General features: G+C 52.8%; 2 protein-coding genes across 2 annotated transcripts; both read left to right on the top strand.

Moving 5' to 3' along the window:
- On the top strand, positions 1–3,586 carry HOXD13 (homeobox D13). Its single transcript, XM_006066100.4, has 2 exons — positions 1–1,115; positions 1,892–3,586. The coding sequence occupies exons 1-2, from the start codon at positions 341–343 to the stop codon at positions 2,140–2,142; spliced, it is 1,026 nt and encodes a 341-aa protein (XP_006066162.3). The 5' UTR covers positions 1–340; the 3' UTR covers positions 2,143–3,586.
- A 3,623-nt stretch (positions 3,587–7,209) lies between these two features.
- Positions 7,210–8,170, top strand: HOXD12 (homeobox D12). Its single transcript, XM_006066094.4, has 2 exons — positions 7,210–7,780; positions 7,932–8,170. Exons 1-2 carry the CDS (start codon positions 7,210–7,212, stop codon positions 8,168–8,170), a joined length of 810 nt encoding a protein of 269 aa, XP_006066156.4.
- Positions 8,171–11,699: the final 3,529 nt, after the last annotated feature.

Here is an 11,699-nt window from a genome sequence, read left to right as displayed (position 1 = left end):
GTGGGTCCCGGGCCCCGGCCGGGAGCCAGGCTCTCCTGCGCCCCCCATCCCCACGTGGCCCCGCGCAGCCAATGGCACGGCCCCGAGCGGGAGCCCTCGGGGAGGGAGGCGGCCCCCCGACCGGCCCAGGCCCCCTCCCAACCTGAACTTCGTTTTTATAAACGTCCCGCGATGAGCTAACCTGTTGGAGGGCGGGCGGGAGGCGGGAGGCTCGCAGAGGGAGAGAGGGCGAGAGGAAGAGGGCGGGAGCGAGAGAACAGGAGAGAAAGGAGAGGGAGGAGGCGCGCAGCGCCATGGTGTCCTGCACAGGGCCGGGGCCGGGGCCGGGCCGGGCCGGGCCATGAGCCGTGCCGCGAGCTGGGACATGGACGGGCTGCGGGCGGACGGCGGGGCCGGCGGGGCGGCCCCGGCCTCCTCGTCCTCCTCCTCCTCGGTGGCGGCAGCGGCGCCGGGCCAGTGTCGCGGCTTCCTCTCGGCGCCAGTGTTCGCCGGCACACACTCTGGGCGCGCTGCGGCGGCGGCGGCCGCGGCGGCCGCGGCGGCGGCGGCGGCCTCAGGCTTCGCGTACCCGGGGACCTCTGAACGCGCCGGCTCCGCCTCGTCGTCGTCCTCTTCGGCTGTGGTCGCTGCGCGCCCGGAGGCGCCCTCCGCCAAAGAGTGCCCGGCGCCCGGCGCAGCTGCTGCAGCGCCCCCGGGCGCCCCAGCCCTGGGTTACGGCTACCACTTCGGCAACGGCTACTATAGCTGCCGCATGTCGCACGGCGTGGGCTTACAGCAGAATGCTCTCAAGTCGTCGCCGCACGCCTCGCTGGGAGGCTTCCCGGTGGAGAAGTACATGGACGTGTCGGGCCTGGCAAGCAGCAGCGTACCAGCCAACGAGGTGCCCGCGCGAGCCAAGGAGGTGTCTTTCTACCAGGGCTACACGAGCCCCTACCAGCATGTGCCCGGCTACATCGACATGGTGTCTACCTTCGGCTCCGGGGAGCCTCGGCACGAGGCGTACATCTCCATGGAAGGCTACCAGTCTTGGACGCTGGCCAACGGGTGGAACAGCCAGGTGTACTGCGCCAAGGACCAGCCACAGGGCTCTCACTTTTGGAAGTCATCCTTTCCAGGTAGGGACGTTGGGAAAGGGAAAAGGGCAAGAGGGAGAAATGCAGGGAGGGAGGTAGAGGAAGAGAGAAAGAAGGAAAAGAAAGGACTGGGAGTCTGCGCCCCTACTTGGGAGTTGAGTGCCTGTCCTCCTCCCCCAACCGCGGTTAAACCCAGTGGAACAGTTTGTGTGAAATCTGTAAATTCATCCCTTGATTAAACTGTCTCACAACCCTTTTCTTCCTGTGTGTGGACATAGGCCTATTTTTCTCCTAAAGTTGAAGGTTTTTGCTGCCCTTTGCCCAGGCCTTGGCCCCTCCTCCCCAAAGAGGTGTCATGAAGTTGAGCCCCACTTTCCAAGGACAGAATGCCCCAGAATGCCACTAAAGCTTCCAAGAGCTCACAAGTCCCAAGGAACACAAGAAATCAAAGTCTGAACAAACAGCCTGGGCTTTTTCTTAAGTCTATGTATGTTCGTATGTTTGCAACCAGCATTTGCAGGAACTGTCCTTATGAGAGCCCCCAGCAACCACACCATAAAATCGCAGGCTTGTTAAGATGCCGGTGTGAGAAGCCATGATGATCCATCAAATTGGCCTTCACTTTGAAGTGTAAATAATCTTTCTTTAATAATGTGTAAATAAAATGTCTGTATAAATAATAATAAAATGTAAACAGCCTGGCTTTCTTCATTCTCTATACCCTCTCCAAGTCTACACACACAGTCCCCAGCTGTGTGCTCCATATATCCCCATCTAATTTTTCCCGTGCTGTTTTTTTTTTTTTTTTTAAATACCAGGGGATGTGGCTCTAAATCAGCCAGACATGTGTGTCTACCGTCGGGGGAGAAAGAAGAGGGTGCCCTACACCAAACTGCAGCTCAAAGAACTGGAGAACGAGTACGCCGTTAACAAGTTCATTAACAAGGACAAGCGGCGGCGAATCTCGGCTGCCACGAACCTATCTGAGAGACAAGTGACCATTTGGTTTCAGAACCGAAGAGTGAAAGACAAGAAAATCGTCTCCAAGCTCAAAGACACTGTCTCCTGATGTGGGCCAGATTGGCCACAGAGTTTAAATGCTTTCAGTTGCCTCCAAAAGACTTTTGGAAAGACTTGAATATGTATTTAATTCCCCCAATCCCCTGCCAGTGATGGCAAATTTTGTGAATTGTTTTTCTCTTTTCCCCTTATCTGGCTCTAAAACCTTTAGCTGCCCAACCTTTGTACTTCTGTTTCTTTCTTATTATTGATTTTGCTCTTGTCTAGGTTTATTTTTTATGACTTTTTAATGTTCTGTTTCTCCCTCCAGGCCAGTATAAAGGACTTGAAGTATTTTTGAATAATCCCCCCAAATGAATTTCAGAAGTGCCATTCTGATTTTAGGGTTTTATTTTTTAAATCGCTCTTTATGCCTGTTTCCAGCACTTACTATCTTCATAATCCATTAGGGCAGAAGGATTTGGATTTGCAGTCATTCATATCCTGTGATTGGGTAATTGAATCATTAGCTCTCAGCAGTCACCCTGGGGCAAATGGAAACAGCTCTGGGCAAGCAGTATTCTAGGGTCCTTGGGACAGTCTGAAAACAGGAGGCTGGAGGTACTGTGATGGCTTTTAAAGCAGCTGCCTTATTAAATAGGGTTTGTATCAATAGTGGAGTGAAGACAATCTTTCCAACATTGGGTCGTTTGCTGTTGTATGTGTACAATACGCCCTGTAGATTTGTGCTTTTATAATCTTTAATTTGGAAATGTGTCTTCATGGATGTCTTCATTTCTCTAGACAGAGATATTTAAATGTCTGCAATCCGCAGAGTGACCCATGGATGGTATAAGTGCATTCCTTCTCCTTGGCCTCCAATTTGTGGGGCTAGAATTGAGGCCATCTTCTAAGTTCCCTTAAAGAGGTTTGAATCGATGTGGCCATGGGTGGGAACTTTAATCCAGAACCCAGTGAAGAACTTGACTGTCTGAACAAATGTATTGGGCTCTTTTGGAGCTTAAAGCATCTAACAAATGTGGGAAATGTGGAGCTCTGAAGTCCAGGAAGAAAAAAATAAAAGATGTCTCTGAAAATGATGATAAATAACTACTTTTAAAGTGCTGCATATTTATACAAGAGATTATTTTTGTAGATGCAATGTCTGTGAGCTGAGACACATGGGCAGTGCTTCAGGCATTTAAAAATCACTTTTTACTCCTAGGGAGATGCAAATAAACAGAACTCTCTTGTTTCTTCTGAGTCTTTATACATTAGTTTTCTTTTTCCAAGCTCTTGTTGCCTCTAGAAACTGTTCTTATTTATTATAAAATCTTGTTATCCCAAATGCCATGGTTCCCTGTAGATGAAGGAAATGTAACACTAGTTCTGGTCTCTAAAACCTCCAGGCTCTGCACTTCCATCATCCTTTCCCCCTCCTTTTCCGTGGCTTTAACATAAATAGTGATATCTTTAAATTAGGATATAATTTGTGGTGTCTAAAATTATATTTTTCTACCAGACCAGCTTTAAAAAAAAGTCCCCAATAAAATTCTACTTCTCTTTGAAAAGAAAATTATCAGTTTATTCAAATGGCTTTATTTTTTAAACCAATATAATATATATGTGCTCGGGTTGGCGATTTTCTTCCTAGAAAGGCTGTTATAAATATCTGTTCTAGGAAGGTCTTGAAATTAGTCATATCCATATTTGGAAACTGAAAAAGAAACATTTCAGGCTTATCCCTTATCGCTTTCTCCCGGCAGTCTGCATACAGCAGTTGAAGGCTGAAACCATAATTATACACCCTAAACCTCTAGACGCAATTTTTAGGCACTAGGAACTTTATTTCTGAGGGCTTTTTGCCACTCAGGGAAATGGCCGCTAAGGAACTGGATGCCTCCTCGTTGTTAGCGCCCGGGCGCAATGATTTCAATGGCTGCTAACTTTTTGGTATGCGAGTTAAATATAGTTGTTTAAAACCTCACACAATATGTAAACTCTTCTAGTGGGAGAATTTCCCTATGGATCTGCCAGAGAAAACTCAGAGACCCAAAGTTTAGAGCTACTTTCGTTTTCTCCGCATCGGCTTGATTCCCCCTACCCCCCGCCCCCCCCAATATCTTGCAACCGCCTGCGAGCAGGCAACTTCTTTTTAATTGAGAGACAGGCAGACAGGAGCAGAGACAGAGAGAAAAGGAAAAGTGACCACGATTCAATCTCTCAAGAAGAAATAACCCCTGAAAATGGGGCCACACCGTCCCGACGTTCCACTTCGGTTAGAGTCACTAACATATTTCTCTTTTTCTCACAAGATGTGTTTTTATTTAAAACGGGCCTGTTTCCCTTCTCCATCGTCGTTCCTCTCCCCTTCTTTTCTTTTTGTAAATTCCAGACTCCACAACCGCACCCCATCTCCCAGGTCCATTTCTCAGGTTTCCTGCCGTGGATGGTAGGGAGGGTTGCCTCGAGGTTTTCCTTTCATCTGTAGTTTTCCCCGCCTAAGAGAAACAGGAGGACTGCTGAAGATGAAAACTGCGTTCAAACGCTCTCCAGTGGAATTTGAATTGACGGCTAAATCAATAACAGATGAAGACTTTGTTATTTATATGCATTCCTTTTATATTCCGAATTGAGGAGCGGAGCCGATCAACGGCCGGAGGGCTGATAGGGAGACCCACGAGGCGAACGGAGGAAGCTTCGGGGAGAGGCCTTTGCTGCGGGTGGAGACTGAAAGGCCACCGAGAGAGCGCCTCCAAAACCTGGCAGGTTTCGAGCGCCGCCGGTGGAGAATCGAGGCCCCCGCGTCTACGCGCGATCCAAGAGGCGAAGAAGACTTCGGAGCTGGGACTTACCGCCAGACAAAGGGGCGGCCGCGACCCTTCCCAGTCTCTGGCAGCCATCCGGATCCCTGTGGCTCCGCCGTCCCGGCCAGCCTTGCCGCTACCATCTCCGGCGTTCCGAGATGCTCGGCCGCGCCTGGCCGCGGGCCGTGACCGCACAGGCTGGCGACCCCAGGCCGGCTGAGCCGTCCTTCACTGTTGATCTTGACCGTGCGGCGGCGCCTCCCCAGGCGTGGAGCTCGCTCGCCATCTCCTGGGCAGTAGGCGGCATTGGCAGAGCTCGCCGTGTAACTCCGCGACCATATCCTCCTTTCCCATTCTGCAGTTCACCAGCCAAGCCTCTGGCACCCTCCCACTTCGCCGCCCTCCTTCCCTCCCTCCCTCCCTCCCTGTCCCCAGCCTGCCAGCTCTAACATACAACTTTGTCTGCTGGACCTAGGAAATCATAAGCCCAGGAGATGAGATGGGGCAGCTGGGCATCATCTGAGCCAAGGAGAAAAGAGAGTCTAGTTGTTCGTCTTTTCTATTTCTCTCTTGATTCCTTTATACCTCTAGTCCCGTTGGGCAAACCGCAGCAAGCATCCGCCTAAGCGTCCGAAGTAGACACCCCTGGACCTGGAAATGGTACTGCGGTAGGAAGACAAAAGACTGCAGGCACCCCTTGGAACTGGAACTTTCAGACTTAGGGAGGTTGTAGCTCCTCGAAAACAGGGCGAGTTTCCCTGAGAGCCTAGGCTCCCTAAGTCCCCAGGAACTGAGGTTGCAGCGCGTGCCTACACCCCCCACGAAAGGACAAGGGAATGGAATATGTCTCTGTTTCTGAGCTCCTAAGGAAACTCTGACGGAGCCCTGTGGAGCCCAGACTTGCCACCCCACCCCCATCCCCACCCCCTACCCCCGCCCCAGAGCGAGGGGAAGAGGCCGATTGCGTTCCCCAGAGCCGCCCAATTGGTCGCCATAACTCACACAATAAAGTCGCAGCGCGGTGGTCAGCCTTGCCCTGCGGCGGCGCCTGTGTGGTCTCCGTGCCGGAGCTGGCAGTCTAACCAATTCCAGCTTGGCTCGGGGACCGCGAGGCGGGCTGCAGGCTGGGGCGGAGGCGGGTCGCTGGGGGTCTTGGGACCGGAGGCAAGAAAGGAGGATCCTCAGCCCTCTGGCCACACTGGACCGGAGGAACTGCGGCCGGGGGCTGCCGCATTGCTCCCAGCAAGGGAGCGCTGCCGCCCGCCTCCCTGTTCGCCAGACCTCCGAACCCGCCAGCGGCCCGCGCGCCCCTGGAGGCGCGAAGCAGAGGAACGCAGTTAGTCCGCGGCCTCGGTGTGCCCCGCTGTTCCCGGCCGGTGGCTCTGGTCTTCTGTTCTTCAACACCAGGTCAGGGGAGCTCGCTCTACTGCACGCCACGGAGTGAATGAACACCTTGGAATTCTGGTTTGCTGGGTGTAATCGCCAAGGTGAACTGCTGGCCAGTAAAAGAATGTAGCCTTTGGCCACGATTGTCCAATCAAGCAGCCCGGGTCCCCAGACCAGCACTCTACAGGGATTTGGATGCTGACTGTACTAGGAGCAGAAGGCTGGGCCATGGTGAAGCACACCAGGAGTGATGTGAAGCCTCCTTCCTGTGCGCCAAACTTGGGCAGAATTTGTGATGCATTTCTTTTCTATCAGCAAACTATGCCGGCAGCCTGGGACCTGGGGCTCAGGCAGCCCTGGGTTTTCACTGCCAGGTCACCTGTGCACAGTCCAGTCCAGAGGGATGAGGTGGGGAGGGACGGGGTAGGACTAGCTTTGCTAAGGCCTATGGACCGAGGATGGCCTTACCAGACCAAGGGCTCTCTGGACAAGCCAGGAAGTGCACCCTACTGAAAAAGGCCTCAGCTGCACGTGAAAGCTGGTAAAAGCAAGCCTGACCCAAGTAGCCAGCAGAAAACGGGAGTGCAAAGCCAGTCAAGACCAAGAAGTGTCCCAAGGGACATTAAGGCAGAGGTACCCGATGCCCAATGCCCCCCAGCTCTTGAAATCGTCCAGGAAACTCAAAGAGGCTTCCATCTTCTCTCAGTATGACTTGGCTCGGCCTGGCAACCTCGTCCTTCGCCATCGAATATTGCGGGTGTTATCATAATACCCTGAATGGGGGCGGGGGCGAGGGAAATGGGTCGGGGGATGTAGGCGGTGCTGAAATGACCGGCTTTGAAGAACCTGCAGGCGAAGTTTCGTCCAATCGTCTGAGCCTGTCCCTCTTATTCCCGGTTGTAACTAAATACTGCTGCAAGCGCAGCCCAAGCCCTTTGTTGGAGATGTGTGAGCGCAGTCTCTACAGAGCGGGCTATGTGGGCTCGCTTCTGAATCTGCAGTCGCCCGACTCCTTCTACTTTTCCAACCTGCGGCCGAATGGCGGCCAGTTGGCCGCGCTTCCCCCTATCTCGTACCCACGCGGCGCGCTGCCCTGGGCCACCACGCCCGCCTCCTGCGCCCCAGCGCAGCCTGCTGGTGCCACCGCCTTCGGCAGCTTTCCCCAGCCCTACCTGGCTGGCTCTGGGCCTCTCGGCCTGCAGCCCCTAAGCGCCAAGGACGGATCCGAAGAACAGGCCAAGTTTTATACTCCCGACGCGGCCGCGGGGCCGGAGGAGCGCGGCCGTGCGCGGCCGCCCTTCATCCCGGAGTCTAGTCTGGCCCCTGCGGCCGCTGCTCTCAAAGCGGCCAAATACGACTACACGGGTATGGGCCGCGTCGCGCCGGGCTCTTCAACCCTGCTCGAGGGGACACACTGCTCCGCCGGTTTCAAGGACGACGCCAAAGGCCCGCTCAACTTGAACATGACAATGCAGGCGGGCGTCGCCTCCTGCCTGCGACCTTCGCTGCCCGACGGTAAAGGGTGGCCAGGCTCCCCGAGCAAAGCTCCCCGGGCCGGGGTGGGAGGTGGGGTGCTGGGGAGAGTGTGTAGAGGGAGGGAAGCCGCCAGGGGTGGGCAGGCAACTGGGAGCGGGCCGGGCTGACTTGGGTTGGGGCTGTGTTGCAGGCCTGACGTGGGGGGCGGCCCCGGGGAGGGCCCGAAAGAAGCGGAAACCCTACACAAAGCAGCAGATTGCGGAATTGGAGAACGAATTCCTTCTCAACGAATTCATCAACCGGCAGAAGCGCAAGGAATTGTCCAACAGGCTAAACCTCAGCGACCAGCAAGTCAAAATTTGGTTCCAGAACCGGCGTATGAAGAAGAAGCGCGTGGTACTGCGCGAGCAGGCGCTGGCATTGTACTAGCCCCGTGTGTGTCCCCGGCCGAGCTGGGCCTGCCTTTTTTTCAAGGCCTGGCCGTGAAGGAAGATGGGGCTTTTTCTTCTGCTCCTTCTCCACTGGTTCCAGGTACCCTCCCTCTCAGACAGCAGCCCCAGAAGCCTGCAGGAGATTTGTTTGGAAACCTGGCCAGTTAAGCGGCCCTGCTTTCCCCCTTTCTCAGAGAAACCTGCAGAAGTCGCAGCCTCGGCCTTGAGGTTTCCAGAGTGGAAGTCTAGGGTCACCTGTCCTAACTCTTAGCTGGGGTACTATCCCTCGGATTCACTTTAGCGCCTTTGTACTAGCATTTCTGCTTCCACCTGATTCGTCTCCCTATCTCCTCCTCCCCAGCCCTTTCTGCGTCCAGCAGGCACCTAACTAGGGCTCAGAGTGAAACTGAATTTAGGAAGACCTCCCTGGCAGAGTAGAAAGGGCTGACGGCACAATTCTGTCTCTTTACAGCCAAACTCCTTGTGGCAAATCCAGGATCTTGACTCTGGAGGAAGGAAAGGGCACCGTTCTCCCTTGGGAGGACAGTAGCCACCTTAGACCTTCAGGAGGAAAAAGGAGTAAGGGGGCGTGGTGGCCAGACAAACTCCAGAGACACCTCGGAGTCCAGGCTGGGCTGGCCCCTCCAGCTGGGCTGAATGGATTGGGCACTTCCTTCCCATGGATGGGATGAGGGAGGCTGGGGCTCCACAGCAAATGGCAATCTCCAGATGGACTGGTAAAATCCCCATTTCTCCCACATCCTCACACATACCTATGCTAGAGCCCTCCACTTTGTAACTGGACCCCCAGAGCTGAACTCTGGTGAGGCAAGCTCCTACTTGGCTTTGAGGCTGAGTTGCACCAGGAGGAAGGGAAACATCCAGGGGGAGGTGGGAGTGAGCCAGGAAAGGGGGGGGGGTCCTACATTCTGCCTGTCCATAAGGCTTTCCTGGAGAGGTGGGAAAAGGTGTCCACTGGTCTGCCTTTCTTTCCTGAATTATGGTAATGAACCACTGCAGGGAGAGGTGAAGTCTCTCCCACCAGCCAGAAATCAGGAGGGTTAGAAAGGAGGCCCTTCAGATCCTTAGCCCCCTCTCTTCTCTCAACCAAGCAGAGAGAAGCAGAAGTTCTCTCTCCTCATTCTCTTCACCGCCCACCAGATTCACCAGGGGCCCCATTGCTGTGCTCTTTCTGAGGCCATGTCTGACCTGCTCCAGCAGAGCCTGAGAGATTATGGGCCCTGGCAGGCTTGCTCTGTGGAGGCTGGGGTTGCTGAATGCCAGGTAGAGATGTCCTGGGTGTGTTGGGGTGTCTTGCCTTGATTTCAGTGACCCCCCCAAGCTCCTTCTCTCATCTCTGCCCCTTCTCCACCTCCTTCAGAGAAATAGCTCCCTCTCTTCTAGTGAGATGCACGACAGCCAAAGAGTTGAAGATTTTTTCTCAAAAGTACGATGATGATTTATTCTCAGTGAAAGACCAAGAATTTTCAGTACAAGATCTGGAATGGACACCTCATGGGGCACCCTGAGCCTCAGCCCAACTGACCTCAGTTGATGTTTAGATGAATTGCATTTTCTCTGCTATCTAATAATTTTTGTACGTGTTTTGTTTATTTTGTCAAAAACAATAGCTTGTATCTATCAGACATACAGAAATGTTTTCAGTGGAAATAAATATCCAAGTCCCAGTCAAGCTGTCACAGGACTGATGTCAGTTTTTCAAAATGTGTCAGATTCTCTTCTAATGTATTTCAGGTCACCAAATTCGTTTTTCTTTCCTGGTTGCTGTTTCACTATGGGTGTCGACTTGACTGTTCATTAAATGAGAAAATGGCTTCCAAGTCAGTCAGGAAATGGTGTATAAAAGCCTATGAACAAAACATATAAAATACCAAGGTAGGGGAACCATGAGCAACTTTCAGCATGTCCCACACACTAAGTGAACCCTCGGCTTGTTGCTGGCCGGGACTTCTGCATTTTGCCTAAATTCTCAAACTTTGAAGCTTGCTGTTATCAGGGGGCTGCCAAGATATGAGGTTCCTTGGACTTCAATACAAAACGTCTCTCCCTGCCATGTTTTTCCAGTCAGGCTTCTTGTGAATAGGCTACGTCCTGTGGAAATCCTCCATACTGGTCCCTCTGCCAGGAGCCCAGCAGCCTCCCTTAGCAAATGTGGACCCGGCACTCTCTAGGTCTTCAGAGCTTCTAAACCAGGCCAGGAAACCTGGGGCCTGCTCAGTATTCTGAGCTCTTGCAGACCCCAGCCCCCTGCTAGCTCAGAGATGGAAACTAGAGAATTAGTAGCTTTTAGCAAGTGGAAGAATTAGAAAAACGTTGTCTCTAATTTTGAGCATTCAATGGTTCCAACTCCCCTTCTCTGAAGCAAATCTGATGAAATATATTTTAAACAGCTCCTTTTAAAAAAAGAAAAATGAAGCAAGAAGCTGCTGAGGGAGGCCCTATTATTTAGAAATGCTGGTAGGGCTCAGGGAGGCAATGGTATCAGAACTGAGTCTCTCTGAGTCCGGTAAGGTTTGCCCCCTTCAAAATAACCAAACAAAGGCAGAGGCCACACTCGGACCTTAGGTATGGCCGGCTGGGTAAAGGGCCAGGCAACCGGACTTAGACCAAGGCCCTAAGACAACACAGGGAGACCATTTTCTCTGCAATATACGCCATTATATCATTGTGTTCTTTCGCTTTAGCCTGGGATGTAGGATGGAAGGAGATATTCATGAAGACCACTCCCCAAAGAGATTGAAATTATTCTAAGTGTAATATTTTGTCTCTTGATTGGAGCTTCAATAGTGTTTTTCAAATCCATCCCTTTTGCTGATCCACACGAATATAAAGGCGGTGGTGTCCTTTCTCCCTTCCTAACCAAAGTCCCAGCAGGGATTTGGAAGCACGATGAAATCTGAAAAAAAAAAAAAACAAAAAACAAATACCCCAGCAAAATGCTGAAATCTGAGTGTTTAACATTCCCTCGCACAAAGACAAATGCGTCCTCCGAAATGCTGCAGTCCAGGCGGGCCTCTTGACCAAAGAAAAGGTTTTTAAACAAGGAAAAACGGCTTGGTCTGGCTTTCAACCGGCTGAGAGCTCAGAGGCCCGGCCAGGAGACGCTTTTAAGGCCTGGGGGCTCTCCCCAAGGGAGGCGGGCTGGAGAGGCTTCCGGGAGGCGGGCGCGTGGAGGAGAAACCCAGAACCGTTGTAAATATTCATGTATGTGGGGGTGGGGGGAGGGTGTGCCCCTTCACCCCGCCTCTTCCAGCTGCACCCACCCCCCCCTTAGTGGGGGCGGGGGGCACACCGGCTGTCCGACCGTCCTTGGACAAAGGTAATCTCCCCACATTTTTGTTCTTCGGTCACTTGACTTAGGGAGCCCATTCCGAAGACTTTTCAGGGAAGGGACAGGCTCTGGGTGTTTCCCTGCGTTTCTCCTCTTCTTTCGTTTCCTAAAAGAGCATAAATAATTAAAGTTTGGCAGGGAGGAAAAGCTTTCTTGCAAAACTGTAGTGGCAATA

The sequence above is a fragment of the Bubalus bubalis genome, chromosome 2, assembly GCF_019923935.1.
Source record: "Bubalus bubalis isolate 160015118507 breed Murrah chromosome 2, NDDB_SH_1, whole genome shotgun sequence".
Taxonomy (NCBI): Eukaryota; Metazoa; Chordata; class Mammalia; order Artiodactyla; family Bovidae; genus Bubalus; species Bubalus bubalis.
This window is presented reverse-complemented; position numbering and strand designations above follow the sequence as displayed.